The sequence below is a fragment of the Ctenopharyngodon idella genome, chromosome 23, assembly GCF_019924925.1.
Source record: "Ctenopharyngodon idella isolate HZGC_01 chromosome 23, HZGC01, whole genome shotgun sequence".
NCBI lineage: Eukaryota > Metazoa > Chordata > Actinopteri > Cypriniformes > Xenocyprididae > Ctenopharyngodon > Ctenopharyngodon idella.
In genome coordinates this window covers 21,668,260-21,690,846 of record NC_067242.1, presented here as the reverse complement: position 1 = coordinate 21,690,846, position 22,587 = coordinate 21,668,260, and the positions used below count along the sequence as shown (strand labels likewise).

The following is a 22,587-nucleotide window of genomic DNA, read 5'->3' as shown; positions in this document are numbered from 1 at the left end:
AACAGTGTGAAACATATGTGGACTTTGCCGGTGACTCAATCACACTGGGTGTTTGATGTAAACAATCTCCTGAAACATTGTCAACCAATCCAGCATGAGCCTGTGCTGTGCTCTTAAATCTGATCATGTATTTTGTCCGCATGAGAAACACCTGCCTGAAATGGCAGGAGATAAAAGAATTACTATGAAGTAAATTCTAAAGGGTCCATATATTGTGTCATACATCTGTCAATAACTGTTTTTTTCCCTGTTGTTCTTATGACTTGCTTTTGTTCCTCTGCACTTTATACGTGCTTTACACTGTGGTGAACGCTCATCTCCCTTCCTACTTTTTTCTCTCTCTCTCTGTTTCTCCTCTTTGAGCAGAACTCATTAGGATTATACTGGCAGTGATTCCCAGGGAATGTCATCTCTTCCTGCAGCCAGGCCAATCTTCAGTGTTAGCCATGGCCGCTAGGCAATATCCCTGCCCATTTTCTGCCCTACTGCCCGCTGTTTGGAGGGGAATAGGATGGGAACACATATTGAGAGAGAATTCCAAACTTCTAACACCCGTCGCTGTGAAAGAAACAAAGATCAGAAACGGTCAAACACTGCATTTGCTGATGCAGTCTTGGTCAAAGTTCAATGGAAAACTATTAACATGACTGCTAAAACAGCAACATATTATGTCTCCATGTTATTCATAATGCATGTTAATATAATCAATCCAATTATACGACAATTATAATTTTTAAAGATATACGCAACAAGTATAAACTATTCATTGGTATTAAATAAATGTTTAAAGGGGACCTATTATGCAAAATTCACTTTTATAAGGTGTTTGAACACAGATGTGTGTCCATTGTGTAAACCACCCACTCCTTTTTTTTATAATCCCCATAAATCATAAACAGTCTCTCCAAACGAGCGGTTCCAGATTTCCTGCCCTGCCCTATTAGCTTAGCTCCTCCCCTGAGTGAGCTGAACTCAGTCCGCCATGCACTGCATATATAGCAGTTTACGTTAACAGACATAACTAATTGTTTTTAATGTGAACTTTGTGTGTTTTTGACACAAGCTTGTGTGTATTTGACAGTTTAAGTGCAATAAGGCATGTAAGAGAAATCATTTTAATACTCATGGGGCGCACCATCTGACATCTAGCTTTCTGTGCGTGCTTCGGATAAGTGTCCTCAGAAAGCCATTTATCAGACGTTTGACAAACTGTTATGACTTTAAAACGCATGCAAATAATTGACTGCGATAGAGATGATAATCAAAACCAAACAGATGTTTTGTTAGATTTTGGCAGAGTATCTGAGGCACGAGCTGTACAGGCTCCGCCCTCTTCTGGAAAGCGGGGTGGGAAGCAGCAGCCCATTTGCATTTAAAGATACATGCACGAAAACAGCATGTCTTTGCTTCCACTCAGAAATGGGCATTTACAACATGGTATAATAAATGATCTGTGAGGTATTTTGAGCTGAAACTTCACAGACACATTCTGCAGATACATGAGACTTACTGTATGTTACATCTTGTAAAAAGGGGCATAATAGGTCCTCTTTAAAGGCTTAGTTCACACAAAAATGAAAATTCTATCATTAATTACTCACCCTCATGTTGTTCCACACCTGTAAGACCTTCGTTCATCTTAGGAACACAAATTCAGATATTTTTCATATTTTTAGATTTTTCAGATTTTCATGTTTCATGTAGCTTTACTGAAATCACGTGACTTCACGCTCCGAACCACTGATTCAAAACTAAAGATTCGTAAAGCTTCGAAGCTTTGTGAAGCAGTGTTTTGAAATTGCCCATCACTAGATATCGTTGAATAAAGTCATTATTTTGTTTTTTTGGCGCACAAAAAGTATTTTCGTCGCTTCACAACATTAAGGTTAAACTACTGTAGTCACATGAACTGTTTTAAGTATGTCTTTAGTAGCTTTCTGGGCATTGAAAGTGTTAATTGTCTTGCTGGCAATGCAGGCCCCACTGAGCCATCGGATTTTATCAAAAATATCTTAATTTGTGTTCCAAAGATGAATGGTCTTACGGGTGTGGAACGACATGAGGGTGAGTAATTAAGGACAGAATTTTCATTTTTGTGTGAACTAACCCTTTAAGTTTAAATTTATAGTATAATAGAAAATAAACTTTTTTACTTATTTATTTGTTTGTATTTTTTTTTTTTTTTTTTTTGAGTGGAGTCAATGGAGTCTTTACCCAGACAAAATTAGAATTATTTAAACCAAGAATGGATAAAACCAAGTTGAAAATTCAAAGGAGGGAGATGTTAAAAAGCCAAACAGTGTTAAAAGAGCTGGGAATTTTGCCCCTGCTATCAGTCAGGCCCAGAAGAGACCACTAAAGTCATTGTGGTGAAAAACTTTGATCTTTCTACTCATTTGATCCTAAGCAAAAAAAGTGTTTCTTTTCCATCTAAAAGATGAATGACTAAACTTGAGTGTGGATGGCGGAGGAAATACTGTCATATATAGTATATTTAGCAAATACTGCTGTAATGTCTGCTGATGTGATGTTCATCGTCTATGCAGATAAATTTATTTTTCTTCTTCTCACTAACGTTTTGATATTTAAATTTAATGAAACGCCAACAATAAAAAGAACTAGGTTAGCTGATTAACTCCACCCCCTCCATAACTCCAAAGTCTATAGATATTGCTATCAGTTTATACTACCATACAAGCAGATGCAATGAGACCTGTTTTCATGTATGTTCATGTGACGTCTTGCATAAAGCCTATTATTTGCCAAATTATAAATAATACAGTTAAACATATCAGACTAAGTCATTTTCAAGTAATGAACATGTTTATTTGAAAATGTGTTAATTCTCAGATTCAGTAACATTCATTATTTAGTTTCTTCTTCAAATGTCACCGTTAACTCTCAATCCTCCACAAACACAATGCACATCCTTTTCTAAGACATTGTAGCAATGTCTCATCCCAAACGAGGCAATATTCAGCTGTGTGGCAGCTGAGGGAAAACTCTGCTACTTTTAGACTGTGCTTAAAGCAACACAGCCACATTTGTGTTATTTTAGCAATCTACTATCAGGCCAAAATTAACACCCAAGAGCTAAATCAACACCCTAACCAAACAAAGAGTGCTTCAGTCTAAAACAACACATTGTCTCACCCCTTTACTCCAACCTTTTTCTTTTCTTTCTTCCTTCCTTTTTTTTTTTTTTTTGGTCTGTGGCAGCATCTGCTGCTCCCCTGGCCACGTCTGCGGCCTGTATTAGTATCATTTTAATGTTAAAAGCAAAAGAAGGGCAGGGGACGAGGCTCAAAAGGGTGGTGGGTGTTTTAGCAGGCTCAAACTGAATAATGTGCCTCAGTAATAAGGTCGAGAGCAGAGCCTGTAGCCCTGGGCTTTGACCGTCTCAGTGACCTGATTATGTCAGCCAGTGTCAGCCGCCACGACACTACAAACACAGTGCATCCCATCAACGGCATCGCCATGCCAATACGTCCAGCCAAGCCCTGCAGGCACTTTCAGTATAGACAAGACCATACCAGTTCGTTAGGTAACATCTACCGTACACATGCACACACTTGGCGTGTTCTCACATGAGTGACAATTTATTATACACTGAACATAAGTACAGAATATATATATATATATATTTTTTTTTTTTAATGCAGACAAGAACTGTGCATTCATCTTCAAAATATTCATCAAGAGGTTATACCTGAACACAGTGGTTTTTTTTACATTACATTTACATAATGTACTGAAAAAGAAATATAATTGGTAACACCTTACAATAAGGTTTCATTAATTAACTACTTTAGTTAACATGAACTAACAATTAACAATATTTCTACAGCATTTATTAATCTTAGTTAAGTTAATTTGAACATTTACTAATACATTATTAAAATCAAATGTTGTATTTGTTAACATTAGTTAATGCACTGTAAACTAACATGAACGATCCATGAAAAGCTGGATTTTTATTAACTAACATTAACAAAAAATTATTTAAAAAAATTATTACTAACAAAAAAAATGTAAAATTACAAAAAATGATTAACAAAAATTTTAAAAAGTAAAAGAATACATGCATATATATTTAAAATTTTAATAAAAAAATGAAATGTATATATATATATATATATATATATATATATAGTCTCTTATGCCATATTTCAATGATGAAATATTGTGAAATATTACTGCAATTTAAAATAACCGTTTTCGATTTTAATATATTTTAATATGTAGTTTATTCCTGTGATGCAAAGCTTAATTTTCAGCATCATTATTCCAGTCTTCAGTGTCACATGATCCTTCAGAAATCATTCTAATATGCTGATTTGGTGCTCAAGAAATATTTCTTCTCGTTTTCAATGTTGTAAACAGTTGTGCCGATTAATATTTTGTGTTGAAACTGATACATTTTATAATATAAATTTTTTGTAAATGTCTTTACTGTCACTTTTGATCAATGTGATGCATCCTTGCTGAATAAAAGTATTAATTTCTTTAAAAAAAAAAAAAATCTTACTACCCGCAAACTTTTGAATGGTAGTGTATGTTTATTAAATATATTTTGTGTACTAAACATATATATCCACATCCATCTGCCTAATGTGGCCAGATTCTACTAGGTTATAGATGAGTTTGATTTGATGCATTGCCTTTAACGTCAACAACAAAAGATATGGAGACCATTTTCTCTACCCTGTTAAAAGTTGATAAGCCGATTTATTGTGCTGTCCTTACTGTGCATATGGTTCCTTTTACATATAATATGTCATTAAATATTTTTGATTACATTTACAGCCAAAACTGTTAAAAGCACCCATAAAGCCTTCAATAAGAGTGGGTCGGCTACATAAAGAGGCCCCCAGCATGTGATTTCTCAAATAATGCTTTCCATTGTATTACAGAAGAGAAAGTGTCAATGCGAGGAGGGGAATGAGACAAGGGTTAAGGTAAATAATGCTGTTTGTAGCGTGAAAGGGCACATTGGCTATACAATCTTTCCTTTAATATGGAAGCGGTGCGCACCTGCGATAAGATGATTCATTAGATAGGGCCCTGGTCTGACAAGCCTCATCGTTCAAGCCTCTGGATACTGATGGAACAATTCTGCAGCCGGCCCCGTAAATATGACAAGGTCAGCATTTTATCCCCTGCACTCCCACACTGCTGTCCAATCTAAACACAACGTCCCTCTCGGGCTCGCTCTTACATGGCTAAAGACAGGGCATGAAGGTCAGAACTCAAGACTAGATTTAGGTATCTGAGTAACATTACACTAATAAAGAAAATCATGTTCATATTACTTCAGAACACTTCTCCATATTTACTTGTACATCGTTTTATAGTTCTACGATTAATGTGCGGCAGACTTCAGCGGTGATTTTTTTAATGTGCTGATTGTTTGTGGATGTACCTGTCCTTGTGCATTGGTGACCAGTTGTCCAGTGACCCCCTGCAGGCTGGAGAGAGCATTTCCAAACACCTGTGACCCGGCAATTGAACCCATCGCTGCTGCTGCGGCAACCGCTGCCTGACTGGCCAGAGGGTTGAGCTAAGGAAGAAAACATAGAATGAAAAACGAATGATTCGACAAATTAATTATAGTAGGAATTGATTTAATTCTGCAATTAGAGGCCCTTTTCCACAACAATTCTTAAAGGCACAATATGTAATTTTTCGCCACTAGAGATCGCTTATTGAAAAAAAAAAAGGCGTAGCTTGATGACACATTATTTCGCGGGATCATGCGAGATCTTGTCTTCACGTCTACAACTGGTGGAAAAGAATCTGACGGGACTCAGGCAGAAATCATATTCATGGATGAGCTAATGTATTTAAAGATTTAATTGCTGGAGCGATTGCTAATGAGAGACAACATACAGCTGACATAAGTATCGCTGCGCCACTGAGTGTGTATGTTGCTGCGTATGTCTTAGCAACCACTCTTAGCAACATGGTAAACATATGTTTGTTCTCTATTGATTTTGTTCATTGAAGCTTACTGCATTATGTAGAAGAGTATTGTGAGAGAGATATTGAGTGAGCGAGTGTATTACCTACATTCAGATTCAGCATTTTCCTTCAGGTCAGTCCTATGTTCATAATAAAAAATCTGTTTGAATGTCAGATGCGATCTTGTCCTTTTAACATTTGACACTGACACTGACAGCGCTAGTCAAAGCATGTCGTCATTTGTGTCTTGTTCTGTGTTATTCACATGTTTCAATATAAAAGTCTTTGCGACTGACTCGCTCATAAAGACAATCTTTGTCGCCATCTAATGGCGTAATAAATGTAACTTCTGATGCTGTTCACAGTCAGGGACTATTTTTTCCAGCGGAAGGAAGCCTTTTAATGATTTTACTTCATGAAAGTTGCATTGATACATATTTTTTGGCTTTAATAGTTGTATTGTGTGGTAACCTTTTTATAAAAGCAATAAGCCCCGTGAAGCCGTGGTTTAGTGAATTTAAAACGCTCTGCGTCGTGCCTAAAACACATAATATATTAAAGTGCCTGTGGTGTTTCCATGGTTTCTACAAAATAAAACTTGAAATCGTGGGTAACGCGGGTATGAAGTGATTGATAGGCAATGCACGGACACGGTGCGTATCCTGGTTAAAATTGCTTATTTCTCTGGATTTAAACATTCTTGGAAACATTTGGGGCAATGTAAGTACACAAATCAACAAAATATATAACATTGTTCTAGTGGGTTTTGGGTATTTTAATCCAAAAATCGTACATATTGTGCCTTTAAATATGGTGACAGCTTTAAATTAGATACATTTATACCTATTAGAACCAATAATACTTAAGTCAGTGTTTAATGGATTAAAAATAAAGATGTTATGATATGAGGGTGAGTAAATTACAGAATTTGCATTTTTTGGGTGAACTATTATACATAATATACATAATATATATATATATATATATATATAGCAATGTAAGCCCACTGAAAATAACTATTTTTTTTTTTACAATGAGCATATGTCATTTTCATTGTTTTTTTTTTGTTTTGTTTTTTTCAAAATAAAGCTGATTTTGTTCAAAAAAGCAGCAAAAAAGGAAAAATAATGTTTTTTTTTTTTTCATATAAATAACAGCTTAATTGCTAACATTTTGGCTCTTTTATGGTAAATTACATTTTCCTCCTCATTTGTAAGTCACTTTGGAGAAAAAAAAAAAAGATTTAATAAATGTTTTTGCATTGTTCAACATGATTGTCAACATAAGTGCCAACATTTGGCAACAATACTGAAAAACAATCATAGTTAAGTTTTTCTAGTTAGTTAAATTAGTAGCACCTCTACTTTAGTTACTCCCAAGTAATGAGTGTGAATATTCCATATTATCTGCTCCTGTTGGATTAGATGATAGATAGATATATATATAGATAGATAGATAGATAGATAGATTTTTTTACTCTCATCTTAACCCCTGTGGTTGATTTCTCCTCATTGTAGTGCTTTGCCAGTGTTAATAACACACGCAAGCACACATACAAATGCACAGGTGAATAAATCAAGCTAACCTCCTAATAAGCCGGGTGAATGCAGTGCTTATTTGGTTGCAGGGCTGCAGAATACAGGCTTATTAGGTTCTTTAAGTAGATCAAGAGCTCACGCAGGACTGCACACAGAGTCCCCAATTACTCATCACAATGAGGCAGTAATGGAAACAGCGCTGCAAGCAGACAGAGGAGAACAGGCGCGGTGACAGCAGACAGAAAGAATAAAAAACAGCGTATCCTAATGGCAGTCAACAGTGATATAGACAGCAGGTTATTTCTGAAATCAAATTGCTATTCTTTTTTGACAAGTTCTGAGTTTGCTTTTGCTACGAATCACAAAGCGTATAATCCCAAAAGATGCTGTCAGAACAAGAGTTCACAGGTGTAGGGTGATGATATTTTTGATGCCACTGTGCTTTAAAGGGATAGTTCAGCCTGTAATTAAAATTCTGTCATCATTTATTCACCTTCACGGTATTCCAGACCTGTATGACTTTCTTTCTTCTGTAGAAAGTGAACATAAAATTTGGAATAATGCATCGGTCGCTCTTTACAATGAATGGAGGCTGAAGTTTTAAGACTTCAAAAAGGACACAGACTACCATTCAAAAGTCTCTTATGCTCACCAAGGCTGAATGTATTTAATTAAAACAACTGTTTTCCATTTTATTATATTTTACAATGTAATTTATTCTTATGATGGCAAAGCTGAATTTTCAGCAGCCATTACTCCAGTCTTCAGCGTCACATAATCATGCAGAAATCATTCTAATATGCTGATTTGGTGCCCAAGAGAAAGTTCTTATTATCATTTGTGCTGCCTAATATTTTTGTGGAAACCATAATAGTTTTTTTTTTTTTGTAAAGAGACATCATTTATTTGAAATAGAAATTATTTTTCTTATTACAGTATCTTTACTGGTACTTTTGGTCAGTTTAAAGGGTTAGTTGACCCAAAAATGAAAATTGTGTCATTAATTACTCACCCTCATATCGTTCCACACCCGTAAGACCTTCGTTCATCTTCAGAACACAAATTAAGATATTTTTGATGAAATCTGATGGCTCAGTGAGGCCTCTATTGCCAGCAAGATAATTAACCACTGTAGTCACATGAACTGTTTTAAATATGTTTTTTAGTAGCTTTCTGGGCATCTGAAAGTGTTAATCATTTTGCTGGCAATGGAGACCTCACTGAGCCATGGGATTTTATCAAAAATATCTTAATTTGTGTTCTGAAGATGAACGAAGGTCTTACAGGTGTAGAACGACATGAGGGTGAGTAATTAATGACAGAATTTTAATTTTTGGTTGAACTAACCCTTTAATACACCCTTGTTGAATAAAAGTATTAATTTCTTTTTAAAAAAATCTTACTGACCCCAAACTTTTGAATGGTACTGTAAAAGATATATTCCAAGCTCTTCTTGTCATGTTCATAAGAGTTCATGATCGAAGAAGTATTTAACGAATGATTTGTTCTTTTGAGTCATAACCTTAGAATGAATCAGTTTGTTAATGAATGGGACTGACTGGGTTCTTGAGTTTAATCCTTTTAAGTCCTTGTGAAGCTTTCTTTAATTACATGTAAAAGCACGACCAGAACGTTCTGTTCTATTTCCTTTTTATTTCATCGAAAAAGAAGGTTCGGAATGACACAAGGGTGAGCAAATGATGATAAAATTTTGATTTTAGGGTGAAAAGAAGTAGCAGGAGGAACTAAAGAAGTAACCATCTCTAACAAATTTCAGCCTATATTCCTGTTTCCTGTCTCCTCTGTCCGCACCCCCCATCTCTCAGCAGGGGCCATTCAGCTTTGTTAAAGTGAGAGCATTCAGCTGCCATTCATCTTTCATCTTATCACACCATCATATATTACCAGGCTCTCTGAAATCAAATGATGAGAAAATACCACGGAGCGATCAATACTTTTTCATTGACAGTAAAGGTTAAGCACATTAAGAATGACACCGCATTTGTCTTATGAAATCATATTTCATGTTGGTGGCCTAAAATTGCCTGAGATTGATACTATGTCCCCTGGACTGAAAGTCACCCTTTTTTTATCACTAATCACAGAAATCGCCTCTTTGTGGCCGGCGTTTCTTTGTCCTTCTGCAAAAGTCAAGTGCCAGTTGATAATATCAGCGACCCAAAATGTTAAGGGCAACGATTTTAGCTCCTCAATGCCTCACCATGTGGCTATTGTGAGCGGTAAAAGCTCTCTGAGACTTCAGGACATTTCAGCCTTTCATCTTTAGCATTTGTCAAGAGATTTGCAAATGATTCTCCTGTATGCAGAGGCAACATGGAGATGCTACTTAAAAACAATTGCAATTTATTCTGCAACGCTTCAACTAATATCCTCAGCCTTTTTATTGTTGTGCATTAGTATAATTTCAAACTGCTTGTGATTTCCTGCAGAGTAACCCAGTGACACTGTGAGTGCTTATTCTGTTAAACAGAAAAGGAGAATAGCTTTGTGATTGCAGGAAAGGTGCCGGTGTAGAGAGCATCTTATCTTGGGCTAACATCTTCAGATAATAAAAACATGTATTTCTGAGAGGGGTGAGATGCAGAGAGAAAGCGCACACGAGAGAGAGATGGACAAGGATGGCAATATCAAGCAGGGATTGAATTCATAGATAATCCTCTCACCCTATCTGAGGGCAAACACTCTCTCTTTCTCGCCCCTTCACTCTCTCTTTGACGGAGAAGATAAAACACGTTCTCCTGGAATGATAAGAAGGCCAGTGAATTATATGAGCTGATACATATAGGATCATCTTTAGTGATCCACTGACATCTGAATCTGCTTTAGTTCATTTCCTAGCTTAACTTGAAAAGAGAGTCAAACATTTTTTCAGAGGAAGTATCTTAAAGATGAGGTGTACACCCTGTCCCAAATATGGTCTCATGCTCACAAGCACCAAACTGAGGTCTATTTTTTCATTTTAATAAAAAATCGGTAGCGGCTGATATTGGATATTTCTTATTGTGCATGTTCTTTTTTTTACATTTTGATTACCTTTGTCATCATCTAACACTCACTTAAAGGATATAGTTCACCCAAAAATTAAAATTATCCCATGATTTACTCACCTTCAAGCCATCCTAGGTGTATATGACTATCTTCTTTCAGACAAACACAATCGGAGTTACAGTATATTATAAAATATCCTGGCTCTTCTAATTTTGAAGTCCAAAAAAGTGCATCCATCTATCATAAAAGATGGATCCCCATAGCTCCAGGGGTCAATAAAGGCCTTCTGAAGCTAAGCGATGGGTTTTTGTAAGAAAAATATCCATATTTAAATCTTTATAAACTAAAATAACTTGCTTCCGGCAGATGGCCTACGCAAATCAACGTATGGCAAAAGAGTAATCTTTGACCTAAAGTTTTTAATAATGGTATTTTTTTTACAAAAACCAATCGCTTCGCTTCAGAAGGCCTTTATCAACCCCCTGGAGTCGTATGGATTACTTTTATAATGAATGGATGCACTTTTTTGGACTCAAAATCAGGACCACCATTAACTATCATTATAAAGCTGGGAAAAGCCAGTATATTTTTTAATTTAACTCCTGTGTTCATCTGAAAGAAGAAAGTCATACACACCTAGTATGGCTTGCGGGTGAGTAAATCATGGGATAATTTTCATTTTGGGGTGAACTATCCCTTTAAAGTACATTTTAAAAACATTAATAATTTAAAAAACAGTTAAATCGAATCTTTAGCCGATCTCAAAATGAATATGCATTTTCGTACTATACTTTATAATGCTGTGAATTTATTAGCTCTTAACATATATAGTTTTAGTTTTAAGTGTTTTATTTTTTATTTATTTAGACAAAATAGCATAAATTTTAATGTTGGTCTTTTAGCAGTCATCGGCCATAACATATATTGAGACAGAATTGTAATATCGGAGCATCATTATAATTTTCATTTTGAGGATATGTACTGTACATTTAAAAAATAATCCAAACAATGATCTTATTAAGATTATTTAAGAAATAATTTATTTAAGAAACTGTACGCAGGTTAAGTAAATACAATAAACTGTGTTAAATACTATATGCCAAAGAACCTAGACTGTTGTTTTTATATTTAGGCATATATGGAGAAGGCCTTATTGTCCAGTTATTGTTTACCATTTCGATCAATAATATTTAAGCCCATTATAAAACACTCAGCAGCACAGCGGGACAGATTAAGACTCTGTATCTTGGGGGGCAGCAGGAAGGAGACATGGAGAATGTGCGGATTGCAGAGGATTGCAGTGTTTGTCATCTAAACAGGTGATTTTCCGGCAGGCTGCCTCCACTTGGAGCCATGTGGGGAGGCAGGAAACCGCGTTACTGCTCCACTATTTGTGTTGATTGTATCTTTGTGCGTGGATCTAAACAGCTGGCATCCTTTTTACAGAAAAACAGCAGGTAAACCTCTGGGTAAATGTGACAAAACGCCTGTTCTTTCACACCATCTCGTTTTCTCCTCTTGGAGAGGTGGAGGTTAAAGTTGAAGGGATTTGAGAAAAGGACTTGATCTAATAAGCAGTGTTGAGGAAGCTACTCTGAAACTGCAGCTTTCCAAGTTAATATAAACTCCCAAATTCCCATGATTTAGTTTATTTATCAAACTACCCTTTTGAAAATGTATGTAGCTGCACTACTAAGCTACTACCAATAAGTAGCTTGATACATTAAAGCTAAAGTACTTAAGGTGCAACAAATGTATCAGTTTCCACACACACACACACACACACACACACACAAAAATATATATATATATAAAGCAGCACAACTGCTTATCATTGTTTTCAACATTGATGATAATGTTTCTTGAGCACCAAATCAGCATATAAGAATCAGAGTTGCCAAGTCCACTTATTATAAGCAACCTTGAGCTTGTTTTTTTCCACCAAGAAGTCGCTTGCAGTCCTAGGTTGTGTATTTTTTGGGGGCTTATTTCTAGGATACAGTTGCGTATTTGGGCTTGTAGGTGGTTTGCAGCCATGTGACTAAATGTATGGCTTTATCATTGTTTAGTCATTCTCTGTCTTGTCGGTGCCATGGCAAAGATGCTCTGTCTGTTTAAATGAGCGCTGTGGTGTCAGAGGCACAAAAGCAGTCTTTTAAACCGGAAATTGTGCTGTTATTCATCTGAAGTAATTTGATTCAGCATCTTTATGCCATTACAAGCTGTTTTTAATGCAACAGAAAGAAATTTCTTAAATAATGAAATTCATAGCCATCAATGCATACACATTATATCTGTAAATAATATAGCCAGGGAAAATGAAGTGGCAAAAAAGTTTACATGTCTTATGAGTTTTGAGAACAATTAAATCACAATTTTAATTTTGAAGTTAAGCAATGGGTTTTTGTAAGGAAAATATCTATATTTAAAACTTTATGAACTATAATCACTAGCTTTCAGCAACCGCTGTACACAGTTTCGGCAGAAGTGTGACCTCTGACCCGACGTATGGCATAGGCGTATAGCTTATGTGTGAATTGAGGAAGCGCAGAGAATAGAACAAAACAAAATGCCAGTCATGAATTAGAAGTCTAAAACGAGAAGTTTCAAAGAAAAATATCAGAGGATTTTATAAGAGAAGAGGAGCTACGTCCTACGTCATACATTGGGTCAGAGGTCACCCTTCTATCGGAACTAGACTCTCTGGTGAACGTGCGTACGGCCATTGCCGGGAGTCAGTGATTAGAGTTTATAAAGTTTTAAATATGGATTTTTTTTTACAAAAACCCATTGCTTCACTTCAGAAGACATTTATTAACCCACTGGATTCGTATGGATTACTTGTATGATGGAAGGATGCGCTTTTTCGAGCTTCAAAAATTAGGGCACTATTCAATGCCATTACAAAGCTGGGAAGAGTCAGGATATTATTTAATGTTACTCTGATTGTGTTCGGCTGAAAGAATAAAGTCATATACACCCATAGGATGGCTTGAGGGTGAGTAAATTATGAAATAATTCAAATTTTTGGGTGAACTATTCCTTTAAAAGAATCAGTGAATAATTTTTAAGGGGTTACATGTCAAATCTGAACTAAATATTGTCTATGTTTGCTCGGCTGCAAAGTCCTGTGTGTAAACAGGCAGAAGCTTGTTACAGGAGAAGCTACAGCTACTCGAAGAAAGAAAGAAAGAAAGGAAGAAAGAAGGAAAGAAAAAAATGACCCCTCTCACACGGGTTTTGCGCCTCATGGCAAAGTGGGTGAGTAAATTTTAAACTCTATTAAGTTCTGCGAGGCCTGCAATGGCCGTTTGACCAGCGGGGTCATATGGAGCAACAACCCATGTAATCTCCTGAACAAGGGAAAAAACAGCTTGCCGTTACCATGGCAAGGGACTTCTGGACATCAAAGTGAAGCACTCCAAAAGCTAGAGTTCATTTTCCGCCCGTTCTGTTCAGACTGCAAATTTACACTTAATCGCTTTCTCTGCTAATACAATAGGAAGAGGCAGGCCTCAAGGGACAGACTCCCGCTAACACTACAAGTAAAAACAGAGTGGAAAAACACCATCTCTAAAGATAAAAAAAAAAAAAAAAAGTTTAAAAAAAAGTATGCTGGCAGGATGTTTTTACAGAATATAACTTTATTAAATTTATTTTCCTTATCCGACTGCCAATTTTTTTTTTTAAAACCTCACTAAAATTTTGTTAGATTTATGCCTAAAAGAAAAATTGTTTTAAAAATTCCAAATTAGGTAAGGTTTTTTTTTTTTTTTTTTTTTTTTTTTACTTAATTCAAGATATATTATCAAAAAATCATATTATCTTTCACGATTTTACTTTTTTAATGTATTTGGACAGTTTTACTGAAAAAAGAAAACATTTTTTTGCATTGTGCAGCTTTACTTTGTCAGTTTGTCAGTGGGATGAGAGACAATGGCTCTGTGTCTGGACATATCTGACAAGGACGGTTATTAAACATCTGAAAAGCCGAAAGAAAATTGTTTTTGCATCATAGCAATTCCTAAGATGATCACACCTCTGTTTCACCCTTTTTTCTTTTCTCCCTCGCTCTCTCTGTCTCTCCGTTTTCCCATTATAGAGAGTGGACATAATCAGAAGTGACACATCTGAGCATGCTCACAGTCTCCCCAGCGTCACATCCAGACCTTATGCTACCTCCTTCAAAAAACCCTCTCTCTTTCTCCCACGTTCCCCAGCCTGGAGCCTCCCCTCTGCCCGGGTACATCAAAACACCATTAGACTGTCCCAAACACCTCAGCTCCCCTGTTGGACCCCTGGAGCACATCACCTGCCGTCTCCTCTGGACTCTCCTCACACTACCAACGCTACTTACAGAGCCCCATTTCACCTGCCCATTGACAAATAAATAAATAGCTGAGAGAAAAACAGAAATATACAGACTCAAGGGAAGAATAGGTGAGAGAGTAAAAAGCTAGAGGAAGAAAAACAGGAATGAAGAGACATGCAATGCTGAAAAGTTGAAGAAGCTAAGCTGGCAGTCTTGGGTCAGCCCTCCCATGATGCACTGCACTGACGGCATAAAGGGCCTCATCTTCTGACGCACACAAGGGCTGTTTAAAATGCTGCACTTCATCAGATAAAAAGCACAACTGTTGGGAAAAGAGGGGGCAAAAGGGGTCACGTTTAACGGGCCGGAATGCAAATGACAGAGGAACAAGGAAGGAAATTAATGACAAATGTACCTATAAAGGTGTGATGGACTGCCCAGTGCTGACCGTCAATCATGTGACTCATTAACTCAAGCATAATTAACTGCTTTTGGTGTCATTATATAAAATCCTGCTTCCATAACTGTGGCCCTTAAAATCCATACAGTAATTTTAAGCCATCAGTCATTCTTGCTCTATTTTCGCTGCAAAGAGGCAGGCCTGGGTAACCAGTATGGTTTAAACAAATGTACATTTTATTTATAAATTTATTTACAAATTCCATCTTTTATCATTTTTCCTATTGAAAAATTACCTGAATGTTTTTGGCCACATTTCCATGTGATTGATTAAAGAATATGTTTGCTGAAAAACTAAAGTTCCGAGCAAAACTGCTGACTGCAGTGTTACACATACTGTTATTTCTGTACACACACACAAAAAAAGAGTAACTATGTAGGACCATCAGTTTTGTGAAAAGTTAATATTACATTTCCGATGGTCACCAGAGACAAAGTCTCCATCAGATTTTTATTTCCTGTGATGAAAAAATGATAAAAAATAATAAAACCATCAAATGCAAAATGATCAATGGTTGTTTGTCTTAAAATGACTGAAAGCAAAATATTGCATGTCTTAATCTAAGTGGAAAATATGGAACAGCATGTCTCTTTTTGAGGAAACTTCAACTATTTTAATTCATCATGTCAAATTCTCCTCTCCGGCATTTGAACAGAATGCCATCTCTTTTCACTTGCTGTTGTTTGACATACAGATCCGCATTTGAATGACTTTAATATTGGCTTAATCAATGGCTGGTGATCTTTTGATGGCCTCTATTCAATAAAGTCCACCGTCAGCTGTGTGTGAGTTTCATAACTAGAATAATGGTAAATGATTACTCCTCCGCATGGCGTCTCAGAGTGAGCCGAGCTAATGAAGAGAAATGGTTGGGTTTGGAGCTGGGGCTGCCAGCTGCCATTTGAGAACTCGGAGCACTGAGATTAATGGTGACTGAGCAGGGCTCTGTGGCTATGATGTGGTCAGAGGTCCGATCGATAATACACACACACAAACCTGACCCACTCATCCATTTATAGCACACACACACACACACACACACATGCAAATACGCTAAACCAAACCTTAACACAAACACTCATCCCTAAGTGGAATGATGAACTGGCAACATTTGGACACAACATTGATCAGAAAGTTCCCAGTGTTTCTCTGGGCAGTTTAAAAAGGTCAGAAGAAACTTAAGTGCTGAATGATATTAAAAACGTGTTTTCTGCAACCACACCATTATCCTGGGTTAACATGCCACATTTATTACTTTTTTGATAAGTGTAAATGAAGTGGGTGATGCAGGGATAAATATTGTAGCGAGTAAAAAGAGTAAGAGGAGTTGTAGAAGATAAAAACGTTTCAGAATGGGGCCCAGGACAGAACCTTGAGGATTACCCCAGATATTTATTAAGAGAGAGAGAGAGAAAAAGAGAGACTGAGGCTATGTTCGGACTTTTTGCAATAGATTTCTTTGCAGTAAATAAGATCCTCTCTAGTGTTTTTTATAGCTAACTAACGAAGTGTGAACATTGGATAACTTTCCTGAGATAAATGCAACGTTAAGTGATATTGTTCACAAGCTGTTTTAATTCGTCTTTCAGCGGTTAAAACTCTGATTGAGCGATTACATGAGACATGATACATTTCGGAAAGTTGTACTGTATCTTTCAACATACCTTTTGATGTTCATGCATGTTTTTTCGTGCTATAACTTGTATTAAAGTGGTAGAAAGGACTCCGCGATGCCGTTTGAACTGAGGCGCTACAGTGATCTGTCACTTCACATTTAAGAGTGTCAAAATTTGAGATAAAATGGAAAGAATTTGAAAGCTGAGACTTTTTTTCTTATCAGAAGTAACAAAGCACAATTCTTTTTGCGATTACTGGATGGGAGGTGCACTACAAATAATGTTTGGTGTAGGGAAAAACTGCTGATCTGGCAAGCCTGACTTGAACTACAGGTGGTTCATAGGGTCAAATTGTCACATTAACTTTGATAGACCTAAATTCAACACATAAACATTTTCTTTACACACAGTACACGTTTTTCCAGCCTCTTTTAATTGACAGGATATAATCAGTACTGATCGTCGGCTGTTTTTAAACAATCAGCCGATGGCCGATAGTGAAAATAATTCCTTTTAATTGGCCGATACATTGGTGCATACCTAATGTAATTTGATTTTTAAAATCTGATTCAAATCACATTTGAAGGTGGTTTGAAATGTGTTTCCAGATTTTTACAGATATATCTCAGTCAGGACTTTTTAGCTGCTCAAATCGGATTTCCAATTGTCTTTTGCATTACTCTAAATGCGACACACACTGATAACATCAAAACCGGTGACGAAAATGCCGGAAGTATTCATATAGCATTCAAATGGTAAAACAGTGAGAGTGAAATGATGCACCTCCATTTTTCCTGCATCCATTTTGAAAGCCTCATGACATATGTGGGTACGCCTATGTCGAGAAACACCTACTTTATCAAAGCAACCCATGAAGATAGATTGGTTATGTCTGGGCACACAAATTTTATTTGATCACTTGCAATTAATAGTGGGGACAGTCTATTTGCTTGCAGTCTGAACATAGCCAAAGAGACAGTAAAGTCCCATTAAGTGAAGTCAGTTCACTCAATTCACTTCTTTTGCTTAAATCAGGAAAAACAAAGGTTTTTTATTTTATTTATTTATTTATTTATTTATTTTTTTTACCAGGCTGGTCCAGTTAGTAGGTACAGACACATTGAGAAACATGTGAGACAGATGACAGAATCAATCTCATAGTTTGCTATAGTAAACAGAATTTATTTTCTTTTTCATCTGTTTTGTTTTTTCAGTCACACAATTCATGTGACTTTAAACTTTTTATTATATTTATCATAGATGTCTTTTAATAAAATTGGTTACTCCAAACATGCAGAAAATATGAAGTAATGATTAACCTGCAAGTGACAACTCACTATAAATGTCAAATTGTCATTGTGTAAAGACATACTGGCAAATTTTAGATCCAACTGTCTACAGTTGGAAGTCTTATAAACTTTAATTCCTTACTAGACGCCCCAGTGCTGCCTTTTCTTCCCCCCCCCCCTTTTTTTTCTGAAAATAATCCCTCATTTTGAGTAAATAAAAAAAGTTGCTTTGCTTTCAGCACCCAGATTTTCCTCACTGGCTGCATCACATGCTTTATAATTATTCATACCAAACGCTGTGCTACTTTTGATGGGCAATAGTCTTATTTTCTGCTTCAGTCACCAGTGCACATTTGTATTTTCATATAGTGGGAGTTTCGTTATGTAAGGCAATTTTCTGCCTTCTTAAGGAGGGCTGTCTATTGGGCTGCATTAATGAGTGAGTGACAGAGTGTGAGAGAAAGAGAGAGAGAGAGAGAGAGAGAGAGAGAGAGAGAGAGGTACGAAGGGGAAGGGAGAATAAAAAAAGAAGAGCGAGAAAAGAGACTCTAAAGGGCATGGATGAAACAAGTGAGAAAAGGAAAAATGAGAACAGGACAGCGGTTAAATATATAAAATGTGAACTTCCAGCTACACAGGAAGTACTGTGAAGTCTTTCTTAACATGAATAATTAACAAAACACTACTAGTAAATAAAATAATCCTATATTAAATGATCTTACAACCCTAATTACACAGTCTTTAAGCAGCTTGTTATGCTAAACATTACAAATATTATTAAATGTCAACATGAAACACTAGAACACGTTTTTACTCTGTAAAATGCAGAGTGAAATGGGATATTCAAAAAATAAAAAATAAATAAAAATTGGGCAGGACTTGTGATACATTTGCATTTACTTACTTAGTTTCAAAAGGGGTTAGTAAGATTTTTTTTTTCTTTTGCAAGGAGCATTCCTTCAGCAAGGATGCATTATATTGATCAAAAGTGAGAGACATTTATAACATTATATTATATTAAATATTTTTCTGTTTTAAATGAATGCTGCTCTTTTGCACTTTCTATTCTTCAAAAAAATCCTGAAAAATCCTTATATTGACATGTTAAGCAGCAACTGTTTTCAACATTGATAATAATAAGAAATGTTACTTGAGCACCAAATCAGCATATTAGAATGATTTCTGAAGGATCATGTGAGTAATGATGCTGAAAATTCAGCTTTCAAAGGAATAAATTATATTTTTAAAATTCAAATAGAACAGTTATTTTAAATTGTAATAATATTTGTAACAAAATTAATAATTATAACAGTATTACTGTTTTTACTGTATTTTTATTTTTAAAAATACAACTTTGTTCAAAAACAATAAAAATTTGTACTGACCACAATATTTTGAACGGTAGCATATATTTGATCATTTTCTGAAAATTAAGCTGCATGTTTCCTTTCAATAAAAGCCACATAATAAGTGTTCAGAGGGGAAATTCAAGGGCAGCGATGTTTAAAAGCAGATCAGCTTATTGAGACGAGAAAAACTACAGTATGTTCTTAAGGGGGCACTGCGAGAAACAAAAACAGCGTGTGTGTGCGTATAAGCGTCTGTCCATGAGCATATGAGTGTTGGAAGGGCGCCTGACCTTGGCAGGGATGGGGTTTCAGGAGCGAGCTATAATGATGGCTGATTGCTGGGGAATGGTGGAGAATGGACAAAGATAGAGGGAGGTAGATGAGAGGAAAGGAGAAGAGAGGAGCAGAGAAATAGAAAGGACGGAGGAGAAGAGGCCGGCGTAATTGCAGCACTCGTGGGTCTGAGCCTCCCGTGGCACACATCAGTACATCAGAAGGGGTGTGTCTTAGAGCAACGGCCGAGTGGGAGAGAAAGTGGGGGTAAAAGATGGACAAGTAAGGGCGCAGTACGGTCTACAGAGGTTGAGGAAAAGTATGAATGAGTGAGAGAGTGAGATAGAAAAGGGGATAGGTAAGAGGGAAAGAGGAGAGCAATGAAAGTTAGGAACGGTAGAGCAAGACGGAGAGACGGGGGAGACGGGGGAGTCTGCCATACACTGAGGCAATAAATTGGCGTTGGCTGAATCCCGGGCAGTAGCCTGTAATTACTGCCGTAAGACTCTGGGTCGGGGGTCCGGGCAGACCCTTAAAGCCACTCTGTCTGAGAGAAGGGAAAAAGAGAGACAGCTAAGACCAAGGTGGTCTATAATACCTGGAGAAAATAGTCCGTTAGAACTGTCTCAATGGCAGTTATTGAAGTGGTGCAGAACACAATCTGAATTTTGGCATCTTTGCTCATGGGCACAGGCTCAAAAACATTAAGCTGTAAATGTCATGTGACTAATCACTTCTGGAGCCACAAAAAAATGACATCATTGCAAGACACACAGACAAAAAGAAGTCAAACCTAAAGAGATAGTTGACCCCAAAAATGAAAATTCTGTCATTATTTATTCACTCGCATGTTGTTTCAAACCTGTGATACTTTACTCTGTGGAACACAATTTTTTTTATTTTTTTTTATTTTAAAGAATGTTGGTAACCTAATAGTTTGGGTAACCACTGACTTCCCAGCAAACATTGGTCCGACGGCAACGCCGTGTCCCTAGCCAAAAATAGTCGCGGTTTGATGGCATAAATCGGTAAAAATAACACAGAACATTTCCTAAAAATGCATTTAGATATGTTTGTACATGTCTACAATTCTCTGGGGTTGCATGAATAATTGTTACTTTGACTTTTAGCTATGTGTAGTTCAATATATAATAATTAATTCCGTTCAAATTTCATTTTGGAAATATTTTTCAACCATGACAGGATGTGTCGGAAGGACGTCTTTTCAACGGTCATTAAACGTCCAAACATTTGCTGGGATTGTACTGTATGGGGAAGAAAAAAACCCTGAGGCATCTCTCAGAGTATGTTCTGTGATGTTCCACAGAAGAAAGAAAGTCATACAGGTTTGGAACATGTAAATGGTGACAAAATTTTAATTTTTGGGTGATCTCCCTTTAAAAGTCCTTCAAAAATATAAATTTATTTTATATAAAAATGTTATTGCATCAGAATATTGCCAGCAAAGAACAAATGTTTTTGGCATCAGAGTCTTTCTGTCTCTCTGTCTGCCCTGGAACCATGGAGGCAGACACAGTGGCAAGGTCAAAGACTGAACAGACAGAGCATAGGAGTATGACATGCTGTGAGAGAGAGAACATAAGAGAGATTGAGATAGAGAGACACCACAGAAAAGGAGACAATGGCTACTAGACTGCATTTTATGTTTGCAATCAAGAACAGGAATTAAACTGATCAAAGGTGACAGTAACAAAGACATTTGTAGTGTTAAACAAAACATTCAGATTCCAAATAAATTCTGTTCTTTTGAAAGTTCTATTAATCAAAGAATCATAAATATGTAAAACAAAAAATGTGTCCACAAAAATATGAGTTTCCACAAAAATATTAAGCACACAACTGTTTTCAACACTGATAATAAAAAGAAACTAAATCAGCATATTAGAATAATTTCTGAAGGATCATGTGAAACTAAAGACGGATGGCTGCTGAAAATTCAGCTTATATTACAGGAATATTAATAAAACATATTAAAACAGTAAACAGTCATTTAAAATTGTAATAATATTTCACACTATTACTGTGTTTACTGTTGTTGTTGTTATTATTATTATTATTACTGTTACTGTATTTTTGATTAAATAAATTAAAATTTCTTTCAAAAATATATATGTATTTATACTTTTCAAAGAAATGTATGTATTTATTGTTGTCCTCAAAAAAAAAAAAAAAAAATCAAAGTGAGGACATTCCATAGGCGTAATGGTTTTTATACTGTACAAACTGCACATTTTTTATAAAACATTTTTTAGTATGTTTTTAAAGCTAGTTTAAATATGAGGACTCATGAAATGACATATTTCATAATACCAGTGTAATAACCTTGTCATTATACAAATTTGTGTCCTCATAAATCACAAAAACACATGCACGCACAGACACACACACACACACACACACACACACACACACACACACACACACACACACACACACACACACACACACACAAATCGTCACAACATGAGTGTGTCTACTGTATATGTGCCTGCATCAGTGTGTGTATGGTCTGCTCTGCTCCCCTCTCTCTCTCTCTGTGCCACAGATCAGTGTGTGCGTGTGGCTCAGGGCTGATGTAAGCCAGTGGAGTGGCAAATTACAGCAGACCTACAGCTGTAGGCTGACATTATGATTAATTTGATCAGTAATTTCTCCTGTTTTTCATTTTAATCGCTGTGACCATTCTGCTGTGGCAGGTCTCTCAGATCTAATTAAGATCAATTCCGGTGTAACCAGCTTGCCCACCGAGCCACCCCCTC

At 36.3% G+C, this 22,587-nt stretch overlaps 1 protein-coding gene across 2 annotated transcripts in view; it reads right to left on the bottom strand.

The window, feature by feature from the left end:
• Positions 1-22,587, bottom strand: part of pou6f2 (POU class 6 homeobox 2) — a 113,970-nt gene that overhangs the window by 24,240 nt on the left and 67,143 nt on the right. For both annotated transcript variants that reach the window (XM_051882396.1, XM_051882397.1), the window contains one exon: positions 5,423-5,560. In XM_051882396.1, the coding sequence (XP_051738356.1) occupies positions 5,423-5,560 (138 nt within the window). The remainder of the gene's footprint in view (positions 1-5,422; positions 5,561-22,587) is intronic.